The sequence below is a fragment of the Eleutherodactylus coqui genome, chromosome 7, assembly GCF_035609145.1.
Source record: "Eleutherodactylus coqui strain aEleCoq1 chromosome 7, aEleCoq1.hap1, whole genome shotgun sequence".
In the NCBI taxonomy this organism is placed as follows: Eukaryota; Metazoa; Chordata; class Amphibia; order Anura; family Eleutherodactylidae; genus Eleutherodactylus; species Eleutherodactylus coqui.
This window is the reverse complement of record NC_089843.1, coordinates 50,202,040-50,220,417: the sequence shown is the minus strand read 5'-3', so window position 1 is coordinate 50,220,417 and position 18,378 is coordinate 50,202,040. Positions and strand designations below refer to the sequence as shown.

At 46.3% G+C, this 18,378-nt stretch overlaps 1 protein-coding gene across 1 annotated transcript in view; it reads right to left on the bottom strand.

Moving 5' to 3' along the window:
• Positions 1 to 754: 754 nt before the first annotated feature.
• The window catches only part of POLR1A (RNA polymerase I subunit A), a 70,175-nt gene continuing 52,551 nt past the window's right edge, over positions 755 to 18,378 (bottom strand). Inside the window, exons 29-34 of the mRNA XM_066572989.1 lie at positions 18,237 to 18,341; positions 11,877 to 12,137; positions 8,140 to 8,340; positions 7,109 to 7,226; positions 6,453 to 6,617; positions 755 to 1,148 (exon numbers count right to left, since the gene is read on the bottom strand). Of these exons, the coding sequence (XP_066429086.1) occupies positions 1,048 to 1,148; positions 6,453 to 6,617; positions 7,109 to 7,226; positions 8,140 to 8,340; positions 11,877 to 12,137; positions 18,237 to 18,341 (951 nt within the window). The 3' untranslated portion in view covers positions 755 to 1,047. The remainder of the gene's footprint in view (positions 1,149 to 6,452; positions 6,618 to 7,108; positions 7,227 to 8,139; positions 8,341 to 11,876; positions 12,138 to 18,236; positions 18,342 to 18,378) is intronic.

Here is an 18,378-nt window from a genome sequence, read left to right as displayed (position 1 = left end):
GGTGTCTGTAGGTTGGCCCACTGGACCACTTACAGTTTGGAGATTCTCTGGGTCCTCTCTGGCCGACATCCTGCGCTTGTGGGATCAACTCCTGTACTTAGGATCGATTCCCGGCGTGAAGAAACACCAGCCGTCTTCCCTGGTGCAGAGGAGCTTTAAAAATTGAATCCGGCGCCAGGCCACGCCCCTTTCACGCTAGGCCACGCCCCCTTGCGGAGCGTCTGACGTCACTGCGTCACTCCCGGAGCTCCGCTGAGGCCACGCCCCCTTGAGGAATGCTGCTGCTCAGCCCTGGACCCAGAGATGGCGGCCGCCGCCTAAATGACGGCCGCAGTGGTGCCGGAAAGCCCGTACTTGGACCCAGGCCCACGCAGTCCCCGGTTAGCTCCCAGATGAGGTACTGCCCACTGGGGCAACCGGGGCTGCCAGGAGAGATGCCGCCGCTCACCGGTAAGCCCTGGAACCTCCGGCATGGGACAGCATCGCTGGAGCTCTGCCGCTGCTGTCCTGAAGGGACAGGAAAAGCACTGGTGTTTGGTGGAGGGGAGGTTTCTTTTATGCTCTGCCTTTTCCTGTCCCATCAGGTCAGCAGGTGAGCAACCTCCAGATGTATGCTGTCATGATGTCGAAGGGAAAATAGGCCTTTAGTTTGTTAACTCATTTAATTATTGTTCCCATTCTCTATAGGCAATTCCTCTAAACCAGTTTTTATTTGTATAGCATCCTGGAATAAACAGCGCTATAAACAATCACGGTTTGTACAATATACTTTATTACAAAGCTAAACTCATCCATTTTACATTTGTAAACATTTACACAAGATGATTAGGTCAGGAAAAGCCAACCTCTACTGAACACCGTTGTAATGTGGATGACGCCAGGCGGCAGCAGTAAAGGCTCAGGTTACTTATTGCTCTAGTGATTGTAGGAAAACTCCGCTTCACACTGAATCCACTGAATAGCCGTTTAGATCTTGGCTGTAAGGCACTGTCTACTGCATTAACCATCTGCTACAGAGTCAAATCTGTAAAGGTTAGTCCTTGAGATTTATTTCATTGGCTGTTTAAGGTCAAACAATCCAGTGCCTCCTTTAACAACTTTTCCAACCACGAGACAGGCAGATGGCGACTGAAGATCGTCTTTTGCACCTGTTAAAATACAACAAATCTGTGTATTAGAGGCTATGGCTGCAATGAGAATGCACAGATGTAGCAGAACTAAGCAATAGGATGTGTTCTCTGTGGTCCTACATGGAACTGCAGCTAAACTGGCTTCTCTTTTCTCCTGAAACAGTGCCTCCTGTGACCATAGGCAGTGTCTGGTACTACATCGTTCACTTGAATAAGAGAGCTGCAATACCAGACACAGCCCATGGATGAGAGCAGCACTTTTTCTGGAGACCATTTGGACCCTTCTTTCTGATTAGTTACAGACCCTTTGATGAGGTATCCACATCAATGTATTTAAATAAAATGATAATGCAGAAAAACACAATTTAAAGACCTTCCAAACCTTCATGCCCCCTTCCCCGCCTACCATTTAGTTCCATTTCTGCCTTAAAACTGAGACCAACTGCCAGCTAGACTTATTGTCAGATTATGGTTGTTAGGGCAATACATCCATAGCAACTAGACTCTCTCATGGCCGCACTATAAATTTAGCAGAGCCAGATTGGTACAGGAAAACAAAAAAATATCATCAGCTTTGCAACAGTGCCGCCATGTTTTTACCATCTCAGACCGCACTATTAGACCATATTTACAAGAGATATTTCCTAGTGCGAGTTCTGTCAGATTACAATATGGCGGCACTCACACAAGAAAATAACCTTTAGTGTTTTTATACACATGAGCGATTTTTCACTCAGACACCAAGATAGGACATGCTGTGATTTCACATTCGGGAAAAAAAGTGTGCAGTGATGCAATTCGTTTTTCTCGCAAAACTTAACATTTGCAGATAAAATCGTAGGTTTTGAAAGGTGCAATATCGGACTGAGACTCACGGACCAATATCGCACTCGCTTGCGTAAATACACTCAATCAGATTTTCAGGATGGTAATAAGCCCTGTCCATATTCCGGTCAGAACCCTCAGTTCACATTTTCAATAGGGTTTTTCAATCGCAGTTTCCGTTAATGGATGGACACAAAGTCGACCTCAACGACGGCTGACCGGAACGAGAACAAGGAATCTGAACAGTGGAAAGATACTGTACAGGAAAGACAGAGCTGCAGTTTGTGGATGATGTCAATGTTCCGGACAGAAGGAGGGCAGAATAATGTCCTCGTTAAGGTGAAGGCCAAGACCATGCTCTGAAGAAAAGATGGAACAGGGCAGAGGACCGTCCTGTCCTGATGAAGTACCAGAAAAGAAGATGTATAATAACATGGCCAGTTCAGAGATGCAGTGGATCGAGAGTGATGGCTACCAGGACGGCGACCTTCCAAGAAAGCAGATGAAGGGAAACACACTGAAAATTGTAAATGCATCTAGGACCAAATTGAGGACCAACATGCTGTTGGGAAGTGGCAAGGATGGGCAATATATGTCACTCCCTGAAGAAAAGTACACACAGCGGATTTGGAAGCTAAGGGGTGCTGGAAAAGGACATAGTGTAGAGACATGACCCATTAAGGAGCTGAGGCTCAAGCCCATATTCATGCCCGATTGGAGGAAAGAAAGGATTTGGGGGATGGAAAAGTGCATGGGTTGGACAGAATGGTGCTTGCACCATCTGAAGAACTCCTACCACCTATGGTAGATATACAAGAAGGTGGTTTCCTGGCCCTGAGCACAGTCTGGACAACGTATTTCAGAACTTCTGATTCAACAGCCATGCCAACAAATGTCATCTGAGCAAATGCAGAGCTGGGCTCTGCCTCAGCAGAAGTACTGACGAGTTGACCTGTATTGCGGAAGATGAGACCTTTTTGTGCCTATAGCCTCAGAAATGATTTTTTCGAAGAAGAGAGTTCCAGTAAAGCGAAGACTGGTTAGGGACTTTTGGGAGAGGAAGTCTGCAGACCTGCCCCTAGCCACAAGGTGCTGCGAATTTCCATAGAAAGTCTAGAAGAACCAGCTAATAGCCTGGCAGCATCCAGGGAGGCTTCACAGCAGAACTTGCCTGCCAGAGAGCGCTGAAGAGCAACCTCAGTTAACTTCTGAGGTGCACCGGACAGGAAGCCTCGGCATAGTTTCGCTCATTCGGATGTGGCCCTACTAACTCAGGATGAAGCGAAGAGTGCGGAGGGCCGACACTGTCGCCTCAAAAGATGACTTGACGAAGGATACCAGTAATTTATCGTGCTGGTGTTTAAAAGAGGACACATCTGCCAGGGGCAGAATAACCTTTGTCCTGCACATGTAGCAACTCTTTGACCTCCCCTATTAGAGGGTCTACTATGGCAGAGACTTTGGACGACTGTTCCCTCTGTAAGACAGAGCTGTTCCTAAAGGGTTTGTGGAGTGATGCTACTGGTGGAGGTGAGGCAGGGGAAGGTGATGACTGTGTATGACAGTGCGACCTTAGGGGCCATTAACATTTTGAAGGTCCTACACTTGTGCATTCCGTTAGGAATGATTCCTCAGCATCAGACCCTTCATTCAGGTTTTGGCTGGAAGTCCTGCCTAGCATCACCACAATGGACCTGGAAGCTTTCCTAAAGTCCATAACTGAGAGGGAATGTGCTCCTTCGGGTTCATGGCCCTGTAGGGGAATGGTGGTGGATGTCCCTGGGATAGGTTCCTTGACTGGTCTCCGCTGACTACATGAAAAATTTGGTGCAACAGGACCATGCAACGAGTGTTGCAATGGCTGTGTCATTTACTGGGTTATCCCCTAGAACCTGACATTGTAGTTGTATGTGTAGAGGAAAAATGGCTAACTGCAATGTGTAAGCGAGAGAGTATATTAAAAAAAAGAAAAATACAATTACCCGGCTCCCTGTCACGTCTCCTAATAACTGGGTCCACCACGCCATTCTTTTTTACACAAAATATCTGAAACAAATGGAAACCTACTGAAACAACTTAAAAGGGTGTTCCTATCTCGCCTATAAAAAGCATAGATGGAAAACTGCTGGTATGGTTTCCGGTCACCTGCCTGAAGCCCACAGAAAGAGCCAAGCGCTGTTTCCGTAGATTATATTGAAGTGAATTAGAACTATGGAAACAGAGTAGCACAGCTCGCTATGCCGTTTCCATACCTCCCATTTACTTAAACGAGAGCTATAGAATCCGCACTCAGCTGAAGTGCTCGGCTCTCTACAGCAGGTGGCTGGCACAGAGTGCCAGGTTTTCCCATCTAAGTCATGTAAAGCCGAGATAGGGATATCCCTTTAAAGGTCTCCAGGTATATGCTAGCTCCGAGTGTCCCTTTAAGCTTCCCCACACAACAGATGTCTGCTAGAATCAGGGCTGCCTCTTCCAAGATTAAACACATCCCTAGTTCTCCAGCACTAGATGAAGTGTGAGTGGAGTTGTATATCCAGCCCCTACAGAAGGCGCTGCTTTCATATAACACACTGGTGAGCCGCATTCACGCTCGGCCTTCTATGGTGAAAGAGGAGACTGGATCCTAAAATAGCGGCGATATTTGTGTCTCAGCGGTGAGCTGATCATGTGACGTGGTGGCGCCCGGAAGGAACGTATAGACAGTAGCATACGTGGAATGTAAAGGGTAGCTGCTAAAGTTTTGGAAGAGCGGGGAAAGCTCTACTGCATAGGCCACCTGCAGATGAGCGGGTCGGATCCGGCGGCGAGGATTCTCGCCACAGGACCCGACACCAGCGCCTGCAGGGAGGAGCGCGTACTTACCCACGCCCGGCGGCCCCGGCTCTTTCATGTGCCGGCTGCCGGCGCATGCGCAGACCGGAGCTGGCGGCCGGGTTAGTGACGTTTCTGTGCGGGGCTTGCACAGAAATAGGACATGCCGCGGTTTGTTTGCCGCGCGAGATTTCGCGCGGCCAAACCACGGCCGTCTGCATAGGAGTGTGTATTGTAATGCACTCCTATGCAGACTTTCAGTGGCAGAAATCCCGCCGCGGGATTTCCGCCCGTGTGCAGGCGGCCATAAACTTATAGAACACTTGGAGTAACATCACAGACACATTATCTATCTTCTACTGATGTCAAGGCAGATTGCATCTTCTACTCCATTCACATCCTGAGCTGCATTCCACATTCTGCTGTCTTATCTCCATTATAGACAAATTCCTAAAAGCTGTACCCCCAATGATGCAGCTGGGCACCCACCATGGAATCAAAACAATTTTTAGTGCAGCTTGGAAGGTGACTGAAGAAAATAGCCATCTACGTAGAGAGAAGGCGGCAATAAATCTTTAGTACCTTGTATAGGGGGCTCTTTTACACGGATTATCGTTCAGATTCGCAGCGTCTCAGGGATATGAGCAATAAACGCTTCCAGCGACTGAACGAAAAGCCATAATTCGTTTGCCTAAAAAAAATGAATGACGACCAACCTGTGTAAACAGGCAATCGCTCATCTACGAACGTCTGTCTGTTTATTGTGACTGGAGTAAGCCAACTGAAAGCCATCTCTGCCTCCATTCACTAAGCAAATGTCGCTCCTGTCTGACTGACCAGGAGTGATCATCGCTGGGATGACTGTCAGGCACTTAAGCGCACGACAATCACCCCGTGTAAAAGGACCTTAAAGTATATGTAATGCTTTATTAACACATGGATGATGACTGTTAGAGCATAATGGGAGTTGTAGTTTCAGGACAAGTGAGGAGCCACGTGCCGCAGGTCACTGGGCTATACCTACTCTCAATAATGAAGGCCAGGCTGGACATGAATACATAACATCCTCCTACATTGGAAGGGGATGGTGGTCACAGCATGACAGAGAGTCATCCCCTGCATGAGTCCCTGACCTCAATGGGCTTCACAATGTATTTTCCCCCTATGTACTACATACACTATAGCCACTACCTGCTCAATAGGTTTTTGGGCCAAGGTCGTAAATCAGGGTACCCAATGGTAGCCCACATAAACCTGGGCAGGGCATAGAAACTCCCTGCAGATGATGGCTGCAGTTGGATTTGAACCAATCACTGTAGAGGCGCCCATAATAGGCCAGCGTCTGATTTCTAGCAAGGTGTTTAATCTCTGGTCATGATCCCTTCAGCTAGTTCCATGGCGGCACTATCAATCTTTGAGACATTTGTCACAGTTCGTTACAGAATTGGAGTCAGTTCCCAGGACAGACCCTTTTATCAGGAATCAGCCGAATGGTGGTATCTGATCGGCGGGTCCTCGTCGTCCATCATCAATAGCAGAAATTAATGTCCCATAATACCCCACACAGATCGTCAAAGAGCATAAAAATGGTGAAGCCCCATATCATGCACAGAGGTGATACCCCATCCCCCACTCCAGCCATAACGACACTTGTGACACTTCACGTTCCTCTTCTGGATTACTTACCGATCAATGTAGCGTCCTTCAAGAACTTATAGCTGGTCTCAAAGGACATTTGCTGGAAAGGGGAAGAGTTGGACTGCATCCCGAGACGGTTGAGAGGCCGATACGTTCCCTCGAAGCACATGTAGTCGGCTACTAAGGAGAGGTGTCGGGGGTCTACTTCAATACCTGTAGAAACCGAGGGGATAGGTATATAACACAGTAATGACAAAAATAAATAAATTTCAAACTTTTCCTAACTTTTGAGTCTACAGCTTGTATGCAGATCTAAGTGTCTCTATGGTAACAGACTACTGTGTAGTCTGATCCTGCAGTTATACATTTGCAAGGTTGGAGGACGGACTGCAGGGAATATATTACCAAGTAGGGTACGGATGGAAGGGAGTACGACTGCAGGATCAGACTACACAGGGTTAGTTTGTAACCATGGAGACACTTACTTCTACATAGGAGCTGTAGATACAAAACGATAGAAGATAGTCAATCAAAACCATCTGCAAAATTCCATCATTTTAAAATACACAGCTCTTGTTGCCATGCCCCTTTTTAGAGCGACAGGTGCCCAGGCCATGTGCAAAATCTCATATCACGGCTAAAACTAGTGCTGGACTCCATAAACGTACCCCACCCCCCCTTCCTTATTACTCGGCACTCCTTACCATATACAGCAAACACATCTTTAATTTCCTTCTGCACCACCCTCAATGCAGCCTCTATGCCGTACGTGTTGGCCATCTTATGTACATCATTTGTATACAGGCGTCTCAGGTTCAGGATCTGTGAACGGAAGGACACTAGTAAGAGAACAATGAATCATGTAAGCGCACAACACAACCGGAAAGTGCAGAGTACAGTTAGCGAATAAATTATAGTCAACTGGTTATGGGACGCTACAGAATGATGGATTTCTTGCTGAACTGAAATTCATTGTTTGGCAGAAAAGTGAAAGATGGGCACATTTACACGCAACGATTATCGCTCAAAAGATGGCTTTTGAGCGATAATAGTCATGTCTAAATTGGCCTATAATTAATTGACTATTGACGCTACAGTCCCCCTTCACAATAGGATGTGCCTCTACACAGTGACACCTTGTCAGCACTGTCTGGACACCGTGTGTAGATAAGAACCCCCATAGTCGAGAGATGGTAATAGCCAGTCATCAATTAAGTCATACATTTCCAGGAGGAGTAATGACTGATTTACACAACGATTATCACTCAAAATTCGGTCAAACTATGGCTTTTGAGCGATAATCGTTGCGTGTAAATTCTACAATAGTTTGCTTTTCTGCTGAAAGATGGATTCCATGTAAGCATGAAATCCATTGTTCGTGATAGCAGCGACCGCTCACCGACTTCTCCATGGGAGCGTTGATAACATGATTTTCAGCTGCAGTTCCACAGCAGAACAAAGCGGATGTATGCAGATAACAGACTATTTGCTGTTATCTGCACACAACAAAGGGAGCCTCATTTACATTCAAATGAAGCTGATAAGCTATTAATGGGCATTAGTGCCCATCAGTAGGTTATGCAAAGTGATCGCTCAAACTAGGTTTTGAACGAATTTTGAGCAGTCATCTTTGTGTGTAAATGGGGCTTAAACAGATGAACAGCACAACTCAGAATTGTTATTTCATGGGGAATGGATTGACTGAAACCAACTGTTCTTGGTTCAGCCTACTTACCTCTGCATGTTCAAACATCTTAGGGAGATTGATGCCCTCTGTGTTCAGGATCTGCTCCTTCTCCCCATTTTGGTTCCTGGTTTCGTTGAGCAGGCAGCGAGTTATTCCTTTGGTCTCGTGGATAACAGTGTTTTGTGCCAAGGATGAGATCAGAGAGGAGATATCGAAGTGAGCCTTCATGATGGGCAGCTTCAGTGTGATCTGCAGAAGGGGGAGTCAGCATATTACATCCTAGTATAGAGGTATGACAATAATGCAGTATAGAGGGCAAAAAGACATTCCATGCATATATACCAATGACCGAGTATTAAAGGAGTTAGCCAGGGCTTTGTGCAATTGATTACCTAACCTCAGGTTGGGTCACAAATAGCTGATGCGTGGGAGGACACCAATCGGCCGATCCTCATGTCAGCTGTCAGCGCAGAACAGTGCTGCAGCAGTCCGGGTTGGTACTCAACAGAAGTTGCACCTGTAATACCAAACCAGGCCACTGCAGTACGGATAGAGCAATCAGCTTCCTGTGCTATCCTTTCTTTCATGCAGATTTTGTTGTGAGCCTGCAGCAGATTTCACCCTTCCAATTGAATTCAAATTGAAGAGGCGATATCTGCTGCAGATGGGCACCGTGACAAGATCTGCAACAAATCAGCAACGTGTAAACACATCCTTAAAGCATTTGTTTACCATGGACGACCCATTCTAGATCACAAGTGCCACAGTAATCAGATCTTTATTGCAGATCTTGAATCTGACAGATGACTTTGCCAGCCAAGCCGTTATGTAGCTTCAATTCATTGAGACCTCTGCTCACAGCCTGCCAGAATGGAGAGCTACTCCTGCTCTGGATGGCTTGGCACGACCATTCAAATATGCTCATTACATCACTACAGTTACTCCACAGAGGACCACGTTTCTTTTAAGGACCATCTGACCGCTGGTGTTAAGTCGTAGTGCAAGGGTCGCTTGCTGTCAGTGAATGAACACTTGTGTGCAGGTCAACTGCCCCTGAATGTAACCACCTAGTCCTGCACTCAGCTGAGAAGTGCAGACAATTGTATCAATAGACAATGTTCTGTGAGCAAAACACATCAGCTGCTGCTGTACAAATCTTTCTGCTGGTTTGCTACAATGTATCAGTTTGGAGTCCAGGCTGTTTAACTCATTAGACTCCAGGAGTGTCCTTTCTGCAGGAGAAACAGCCGAATTAGAGTTATTACATGAGAATCAGACAGGATTCCCTTGCATGTCTTCTCGTGTTGCCACGGTCATCGATCTACCGGCCACCCGTTCTTCACTTTAAGTCTGCTTAAACTTTACGAGAAAACTATAAAACCGTCTGAAGTAAAATGAATGGGCGTCCTCAGGTGACCCTCGCTCTACAGGTTACAGCACACGATGTTCACTGTTTAATATTACACTGCAGCTTCTGTAGCTTAAGAGGGGTATTCTAGATCCAGACGCTTGGATCACCACTGTGGGGCCGTTGTCAAGAACGTTGTCTTCTGCACAAGAAGCAGAAAGAACTGACCATAGTGCAGTGGGCTGGGTTGGTATTGCAGGCGCAGCTCCCCCTGGCTTCAATGGGAGCTGTGCCTGCAATACAAATCCAGGCAGCTGCTCTATGGTCAGCGCAATCTGCTCGCTGCAATGACAGCAGCCCCAAGCGATCCGAGCGACAGGTCCCCACATATTTATTGATCACCTGTTGGTGATCAATAGAAAACTTTTTTTTAAAGATGACGTGGATTACCCCTTTAAGGACGTCAAAGAGAGAGTACTGTACATGCTCATCCAGCTCTCACCTCTGATCACTTTGGATTAATATAACACCATAGGCTGAACTGGATGGACATATGTCTTTTTTCAGCCTAACATACTATTACCCCCAATGTTAATACAGACAAAGGCAAAACTCCAATGAGGTAGAAGCCCATTTAAGGGAACAATTCCTTCCTGGCTCCAATCTGGCTATCAGAATAACTCCCCGAATCACCGACCCTTCTGAAGTAATTAGTGATATAACATGTAATATTGTAACACCCAAGTAAGACGTCCGGCCCCCCTAGTACTCTCTTACCGAGTTCACCATCACCACGTCCTCAGGCAGAGAGCTCCATAGTCTCACTGCTCTTACAGTAAAGAACCCCCTGCTATGTTGTGTAGAAATCTTCTTTCCCCTAGACAGAGGGCGCCCCCTTGTTACAGTCACAGTCCTGGGTATAAATAGATGATTGGAGAGATCTCTGTATTGTCCCTTGATTTATACATAGTTATTAGGTCGTCCTCCAACAGTTGTTTTTCTAAACTAAATCTCAATTGTGATAACCTCTCTGGGTAGTGTAGTCCGCCCATTACTTTGGATTTTTGGTATATCTACAGTAGAACCATCGAGAGAATGGCAATTTGGCTACCACAGTCTATATAAAATTTGATGAAGTGGGTGCACTTACAGACAGCTTGCTGCACTTAAAAGGACTTGAGGCTTGTTTTTTTCTCTCCCTTGAATTTTGGTTCCCCATGCCCAACTATAATAAAAGCTCCTTAACCTCTCTCGGTGGCTTCCCACATACCAGAAGCAGCACCTCTATACTATGTGCTGGGTCTGCTTACAAGCTGCAGAGGCAGCCTGTAAATGGGACATCATAGGTTTCCCCTGTAGCCAATCACAGACTTCATCACAAGCACGCTGTGGTTTGTGTTTGACTGCAGAGGTCTGTGATGTTCTGCCAACAGGTTGACTGTAGCCTACTGCAGAAACTGCCTGCAAGAGGACACAGACTGAGTTACTGATTATCACACAGCTCCTATCACACAGTTATAGTAGAGGAGATCATAGCTCATCCTCCTTACTGCATGCTTATTGGTCTGTAGATTATTGAGGTGAATACAGAAGGTAACTATAAATTAACTGTCCCCCCAGCAGGTATAAATGGTACAGCCTTTAGCTAAAGCTGTGCCGATGTATCAAGAACGTGAAAAAAATCTCCCTCACTGAGATGGTGCCCGATAAGTATCAGACAGGAGGCTGCACTGTACGGAAGTGGCTGGAATACACAGAAGAGACCTCCAGAATGTGACAGGCAATCAGGTGAGGGGGCAGGGAAAATGTTTTTGCAAGAGTTTCGCTTCAATGGAAAAATAACAATTTTAAGAAAAAAAACATGGTCTGAACCCTTTGAATTTTTAAAAGTGAAACTAAATCTTAAATACTTTTGACATGGCAGGAATTATGATCAGTGAGGATCTGGATGCCAAGATTCCCACCAATCACAAAAATGAAGAGATAGAAGTGCTCATCCGAATGCTGTGGCTGTTTGGCTCATTTTGTCTTCTCAAGAGTGGTTGCAGGCAATCTGAGTCTGTACAACACTGGTCATTTACAGCCGGAGACCAAATATGGAGTATTGTGGAAAGGATTACAGAAGCATGCTGCATGCAGGATTCCTTGAAGGTGGAATGCCGTTTCCATTAGCTAGATTACAAAGTTTGAATCACGTGGACAATCCATTGAAAATTGATCTTTTACCCACATGCAATGCAAGCAGCCAAATCAATACAGGACCCTCGGCCCCCCCCCCGCAGTATCAGGATAATGATGCCAGCTGTTGTGCCCTTTAGATAGGATGACCCTACACTGACTGGACCCACATCTCAATTCTGTGGGCCTTCTCTTCTGATAGCAGAATTATACACAGTGCTAATAATGATCTATGTACAAGCGTCCCGGCGTATCTTACCGCACACCATAAGCTGTTTTCCGAGTCATAAGAATAGCCTGTTACAAAAGTACTCAGGCTCTTGACATGGTCTATCCGATTCTCTGGCACCAAGTCCTTTTTGGAACGCGAGTGCCTGCGATCATTCTCAACCGGCGGCACTAGGTCGTCATTATCTTCCTCGTGTTCCTTCTCCTTTTCCTTCTCCTCTTCCTCGCCCTCCTTCTCCTCCTCCGCAGCATTCTCGTCTGACTCCTCTTCCTCTCCACTTTCATAATCCACCTAATGGAGACATTAACGAGGAAATGCTGCATTTAATATGTGCTTACAAAAACAAACATGGCTGACACCTCTGATCACATCCATACTCCATCCTCAGCCACGCTGTAGAGCCCTTAAAGGGGTTGTCCAAATGCCAGACAAAAAAAAAAAAAAATAGTAGGTTCTCAAAAATGTTCAAATAAAACCAGTGATAATGACCCGTCCTCTGCCTGGCAATCCAGCGCTGCAACCCCGCTGTCCTCTTGGCTTTGTTGCTGAACGGATACCACCTGACTGCGGCAGCCAGTCTGGTATCATTCGCCTGGCATCACCGCTGGGAGCCATGATACCAGGAGAAAGGTACCTGACCACTGCGGCCTCTGACTGGCTGCTGAAATTAAGTGGTATCTGGTCCTCCAAGAAAGAACCAGAGGACCATGGGGCTGCAGTGCTGGATCGGCAGGGCCGAGGACGGGTTTTGTCATTTTAGCCTATACTAAAAAAATTGAAAGGCGTTTGGACAATCACAAAGGACCAACTGATTTTCCTTTTTTCAGGCGCTCTGCGTTTCAGCAGCTATAATTTTTTTTTTCTTTAAAATTGACATTACTGTGTGGCCACCCTGAGGGAGCTGGCGAAGTTTGCGGACGGCTCTACCATTGCTTTGGGAGGCGACTTTAACCTGGCCGTGGATCCGGAACAAGACACATCGTCAGGTAGGTCCTCGGTCTCACGGGCAGCAACAAGAACGAGGAGACAAGCACCTAGTGGACATATGGCGTTTGCTACACCCGGGCGTCAGGGACTATACATTCCACTCAATCCCCCATAATAGCTACGGCAGGCTTGATTACTTATGGGTCTCACACGCCCTCCTAGACTACAGGCCTGTATGCGAATTCGGACCATTTATCTGGTCCGACCACGCTCCGGTATACGCTGACTTCAACAGATTTCAAAAAGATTTACGAGTTAGAACATGGAAACTCAATGACAACATACTAAAAGACCCCCAATGTGTCCAAGAGATTAAAACAACCATAGGCAATTTTGTAAAAGACCACCAAAACGATAGCACGCGGGCCCCAGTCAAATGGGAAGCATTAAAATGTGTCCTGAGAGGAACCATGATCTCCCAAGGGGCAAGATTAAAAAAAGAGCGAACAAGGGAGTTGGGAGTCCTGCTAACTGCCTAACAGGAGAAAGAGACAGCCAACAAAAAAAAACCAAACGACGTCGTCCGGGCAGAATTATCGACACTACGCCAGAAGATCCTGTCAATATTAGATCAGAGGACGCTGGCTCTGAGAGACAAGATCCGTAGGGAAACGTACGAGGCAGGGGATAAATGTGGAAGAAAGTTGGCTCGAGCGCTACACCCCAAAACACCGGTGACATTCGTACCCAAAATACAGAGAGCAGGGAAGACACCAGCGATTTCCACAAGGGACATCCTGGAAGAATTCCGTCTATACTATGAAAGACTTTACAACATAGAGAAGGGGAGGAGGAAAGGAAAGACCTAGAAAAACACGGCCCGGGCCCGCTAAAGATAGAGGATGCAGCAGCCTTGGAGGAGGACTTCACAGGTGAAGAGGTAGAGGAGATAGTCAAAAATCTAAAGATAGGCAAAGCGCCAGGCCCGGATGGGTTTTCGGCCAGATTCTACAGAATCTTTGAAAAAGAAAATATCCCCTATGCTAACGCAGATGTTTAATGAGGTTTCTCAAGGGAGCCCCATTCCACCTCAGGCCCTCCAGGCGCATATAGTAGTAATCCCGAAACCGGGGAAGGACACCTCCTCCTACGCAAACTACAGACCTATATCCCTGATAAACTTAGATGTCAAAATGTTAGCCAAACTCATAGCAAATAGACTCAGCAAGCATATCCCTGACTTGATACATAGAGAGCAGGTGGGATTTGTCCCTGGGAGGGAAGCCAGGGACAATACTATTAAAACAATCTCACTAATTTCCAGGGCAAGAGCAGCAAATAAACCACTGTGCTTGCTGACAGTAGACGCAGAAAAGGCGTTCGACAGGGTCAGGTGGAGGTTCTTGGAGGGGACCCTCCGTCAGATAGGCCTTGGCCAGAGAATGAGGGAATGGATTATGGCCTTATACAAGGGACAATCAGCCAGAGTTCGGGTGAATGGGACCCTTTCAGACTCCATCTCGATCAACAATGGAACTCGACAGGGGTGTCCCGTCACCCCTGTTGTACATCCTGTCCATGGAATCCCTGGCCAATGCCATCAGAGAAAACGGGTCAGTCAGAGGACAGACGGAGGGCCCCTCCGAACACAAGTTAGCGCTTTTTGCGGACGACCTCCTCCTGTTCCTGTCGAACCCAAGAGTAGGGCTGCCAGTGGTAATGAAGGAATTTGAGAGATATGGGAGAGTAAGTAATTTTAAAGTTAACCTACAGAAATCGGAGATCCTAAATGTAACAATGGCCCAGACGGAGGTGGAGGCCCTCTCAGATTCTTTCCCCTTTAAGTGGAAGCCTTCGGCCATTAAGTATCTGGGGGTACTGATCCCAGCTGACCCTGCACAGATATATGAACTAAACTTCCTCCCATACCTGGAGGGTCTGAGGGCGGAATTGAGCAAATGGAGCCCGCTTTACATATCGTGGACAGGGCGGATAAATGCAGTCAAGATGGACTCCCTCCCAAGGTTTCTGTATCTGTGCCAGACCCTCCCGGTAGCCCTGAACCGCCAATACCTTTTGAGTATCCGGTCATTAATCATTAAATTTGTATGGATGAACCGTAAATCTAGACTTAGCCACAGGCTACTAACAAGGACCAAAGAAGAAGGGGGACTGGGGCTCCCGGACTTTTCACTCTATTACAAGGCTTGTAAGGCAAACTTCATCCTCTCGCTGTTACAAGCGAAAGCAACTAAATTATGGGTGGAAATGGAACATGCAGCGGACTCCAGGATAGCCCTGGGGGCTCACTGGATACCTAGACAGTACCCTGAGGAGGTGGAGAGCCTCTCACCTCACCTTATAAAGGTCCTCAAGAAATGGGGGACATGGGCCACAAGAGCGAGATTGATATCAATACCAGGCCCACTTACTCCACTGGTAGCCAATCCACAGTTCCCACCAGCGAGAGATAAGAATGCAATCCTGTCCATTCCAGACTCTCCAATTCCTAGAGTCGTAAACGTAGTAAATCAGGACGGGATGAAACCCCTGAGAGAGTTTTATGGTAACTCCAGTCCCCCCTCAGGAGCTTGGTTGAGCTACCTCCAAGTAAGGGGCTTTGTGGGGTCCCTGACGCCCGGGGAGAGTATTAAAAGACAGCTGACGCCATTTGAGGAGATGAGCATGTCGCCGGGGCCTACGGAGCACGGCATTTCGGTAATATATAAGCTGTTGCTGAACGGTGAGACGGGGGACTCCCTCCCAAACTACACGGGTCAGTGGGAGAATGAGTTAGGGGTCAACTGCACTACATCAGAATGGCAGAGGGCCTTCCTCGTGTGCCACAAAAGCACCAGACACGGTAGACTACAGGAGCAGAATTTTAAGATCCTCTCACGCTGGTATCGGACACCGACAAGACTACACCAAATTGATAATAGAATACCGCCGATATGCTGGAGGTGCCAAAACGGTCCTGGGACAATGACCCACATTTGGTGGGACTGCCCCCCAGTCAGGACCCTCTGGAGTAACGTGGAATTACTATACAATTACATGACCAGGTCTAAAGTGTCCATAACAGCGGAGATGGCCCTGCTCCTGATACTACCCGGTTCTATGGCTAGAGTGAGAGCTGACCTGTTGCGGCTGGTTATTCTAGCAGTGAGAATGTCGGTACCTGAATTGTGGAAATCAGGATCTCCACCCACATGAATAATGTGGTCAGAGAAACTTAATATGTTAATGAGGTATGAGGAGGAAGGAGCTGAAAGCGAAAAGGAACGAATTGGGATGCATAACCTATGGAGCCCGTGGATATCGATGAGAGCCTCAGACACGTTCAAAACCTGGCTGGAATCAGGTCAACTCGAAAAGTGAGAACACCAATACAAACAGGCGAGGAGGTTTACTACCCCCTAAAACCCACCTTTCCCTACCCCCTCTCTCCTAACCTTACCCGTTCTCTCCCCACCCCCCCCCCCCCCAGTTAGTTATTAGTTTGTAAACATTTATGTGTCAAGTATTATTTAAGATTAATATGTGATGCAGATGGAGACGGTCTAATTATTTTCATTGTGCAAGAGGACGTGAAGCAATGACAAAGGTTAAGATAGACCAATGTTTATTGTAATAAATCATATTGGTTTAACATGTAAAATCAATAAATTTAATTGAATCAAAAATTGACATTACTGTATGGAGTCATTTATGTAGGAGAAATTCTATTTTTTTCGGTGTGGTTTTGGGGTTGCATATAAAAAAAATAACTAATTTATAGATTACTATTCATAGCTCTATGTACAATTTCCATTTTTTTTTTAATAACCTTGAGGTTTGACAAGAAATAACTGTAACAAACTGAATAAAGGTATCTGGATGCCTAAAGCCGACTGCATACGACCGGGTCGGATTATGGATGCAGGATTCCACAGCGGAATCCAATCCTGTGCCCGGCCGTTGAGCCAGAGTACCTGTCACTAGTTTTTTCTTCTGTACTGTGGATGGTTCAGACGGCTCTCTGTCAGACATGCGCAGTACGATTTTATTGCGCCGTCGCCTAGACAGGACGCAGAATCTGCGACCTGTCCACAAGGTTAATTGCCGACAGGCCGTGGGTCGGATAGCTTCCACTGACTTCAATGGAAACCATCAGTGCGGACACCGCACTAAACTAGAGCATGCTGCGATTTTTTCCTCCGTGAGCGAAAAAAAAACACAAACAGTTGATTTCCGCTCGTGTGCAGGAAAAAGCACTTTTCCTTAGCATGCTATAGGTGGTATTTGCTGCAAAACCCGGAGGCGGACACCCGCTGTGGATTCTGCTATGCAAATCCGGACATCTGCAGCCGGCCTAATAAGCATAGATTGCATAAACACACACACACACACACACACACACACACACACAGACACAGACACAGACACAGACACACAATATATTCTATACTAAAAGGGCCATTTAGACAACGATTATCACTCAAAATTCCTTACAATGATCAAAAGTGAGCGATTGTTTTGCTTTTAATGATGGACGGTTTAATCTAACGAAGATAGTTGAAGAATGGACGTAGTGGCCGGGCATTTCAGTCGATAGATTATCATCGTGTAGCACTTGCATTAAACGATCATTAAGCGATAGTGAAGGGGGGGGGGGGGGGGGGGGAAAGAGCTCCTTTCTATTGGCTCGTGAAAATCGTGGGTGCGCTTATCTGGTCTTTAAATACAAAGCCTAGCTGATGAGCAGTGACAGAAAGCTAGATGTATTTAATATAAAAGTAACCAAAAAAAAAAAAAAAAAAAAAGGAAGCCAATTATAGGCGATCTATGTTAAGGAATTGCGAAAGAGTTATATGAAAAAAAAACAAAAACTAGCTGGTACAAACGATAGTATTATTGTCATTGGAATGTAAACAATCTCTTGGTCATCCGTCTCAAATATATGTGTAGTTTTGTGTATGGACCCATTAGTGACCTAAAAGCAGCTGTGGTTGTGTTCAGGGAAAAACACGTCCTTCCGACAGCCAATCGCTCTGCCTTTAGCCGGCTGAATGTACGCCGCACCAAACGATTAAACACTCCCCTCAAATGACTGAACAAATATCATTTTAACCCAACGAGAACCGAACTGCAGAACGATGGATTTTAGGCTGACTGAGACAACGATGAGCGAATAGTAACTGAAAACTGCAGGATGAGCGCGGGCTTAGACACAACGGTTATTGCTCAAAAATTGTGTCTAAATGGGGCGTAAAGAACTGCATTTCCTTTTATGAATTACGCATGCAAATAATTCAGATATTTCTAAGAACGAAACCGGAAGAGCACAAAGCAGACTATACAGAACACAAGTCCTGGCAGCCAGACATGCCAGGATTGCCGGCAGCTCCTCCATGACTAATAGGCTTGGGTGAGATTATTTTGGCTAGTTGTTCGGGGTGATAAAATCTTCTATACACTTACCTCCTCTTCTTGCTTTTTTTTCAGTTTGGCATCTGTAGCATCCGCATCGCCCTCATCAGCTTCTGCATCTACAATGTTTTGTTCTTCAGACTCATCTTGGTTCTCCTAACAAAACACAAGGACATATTGCGAGCTTATATGG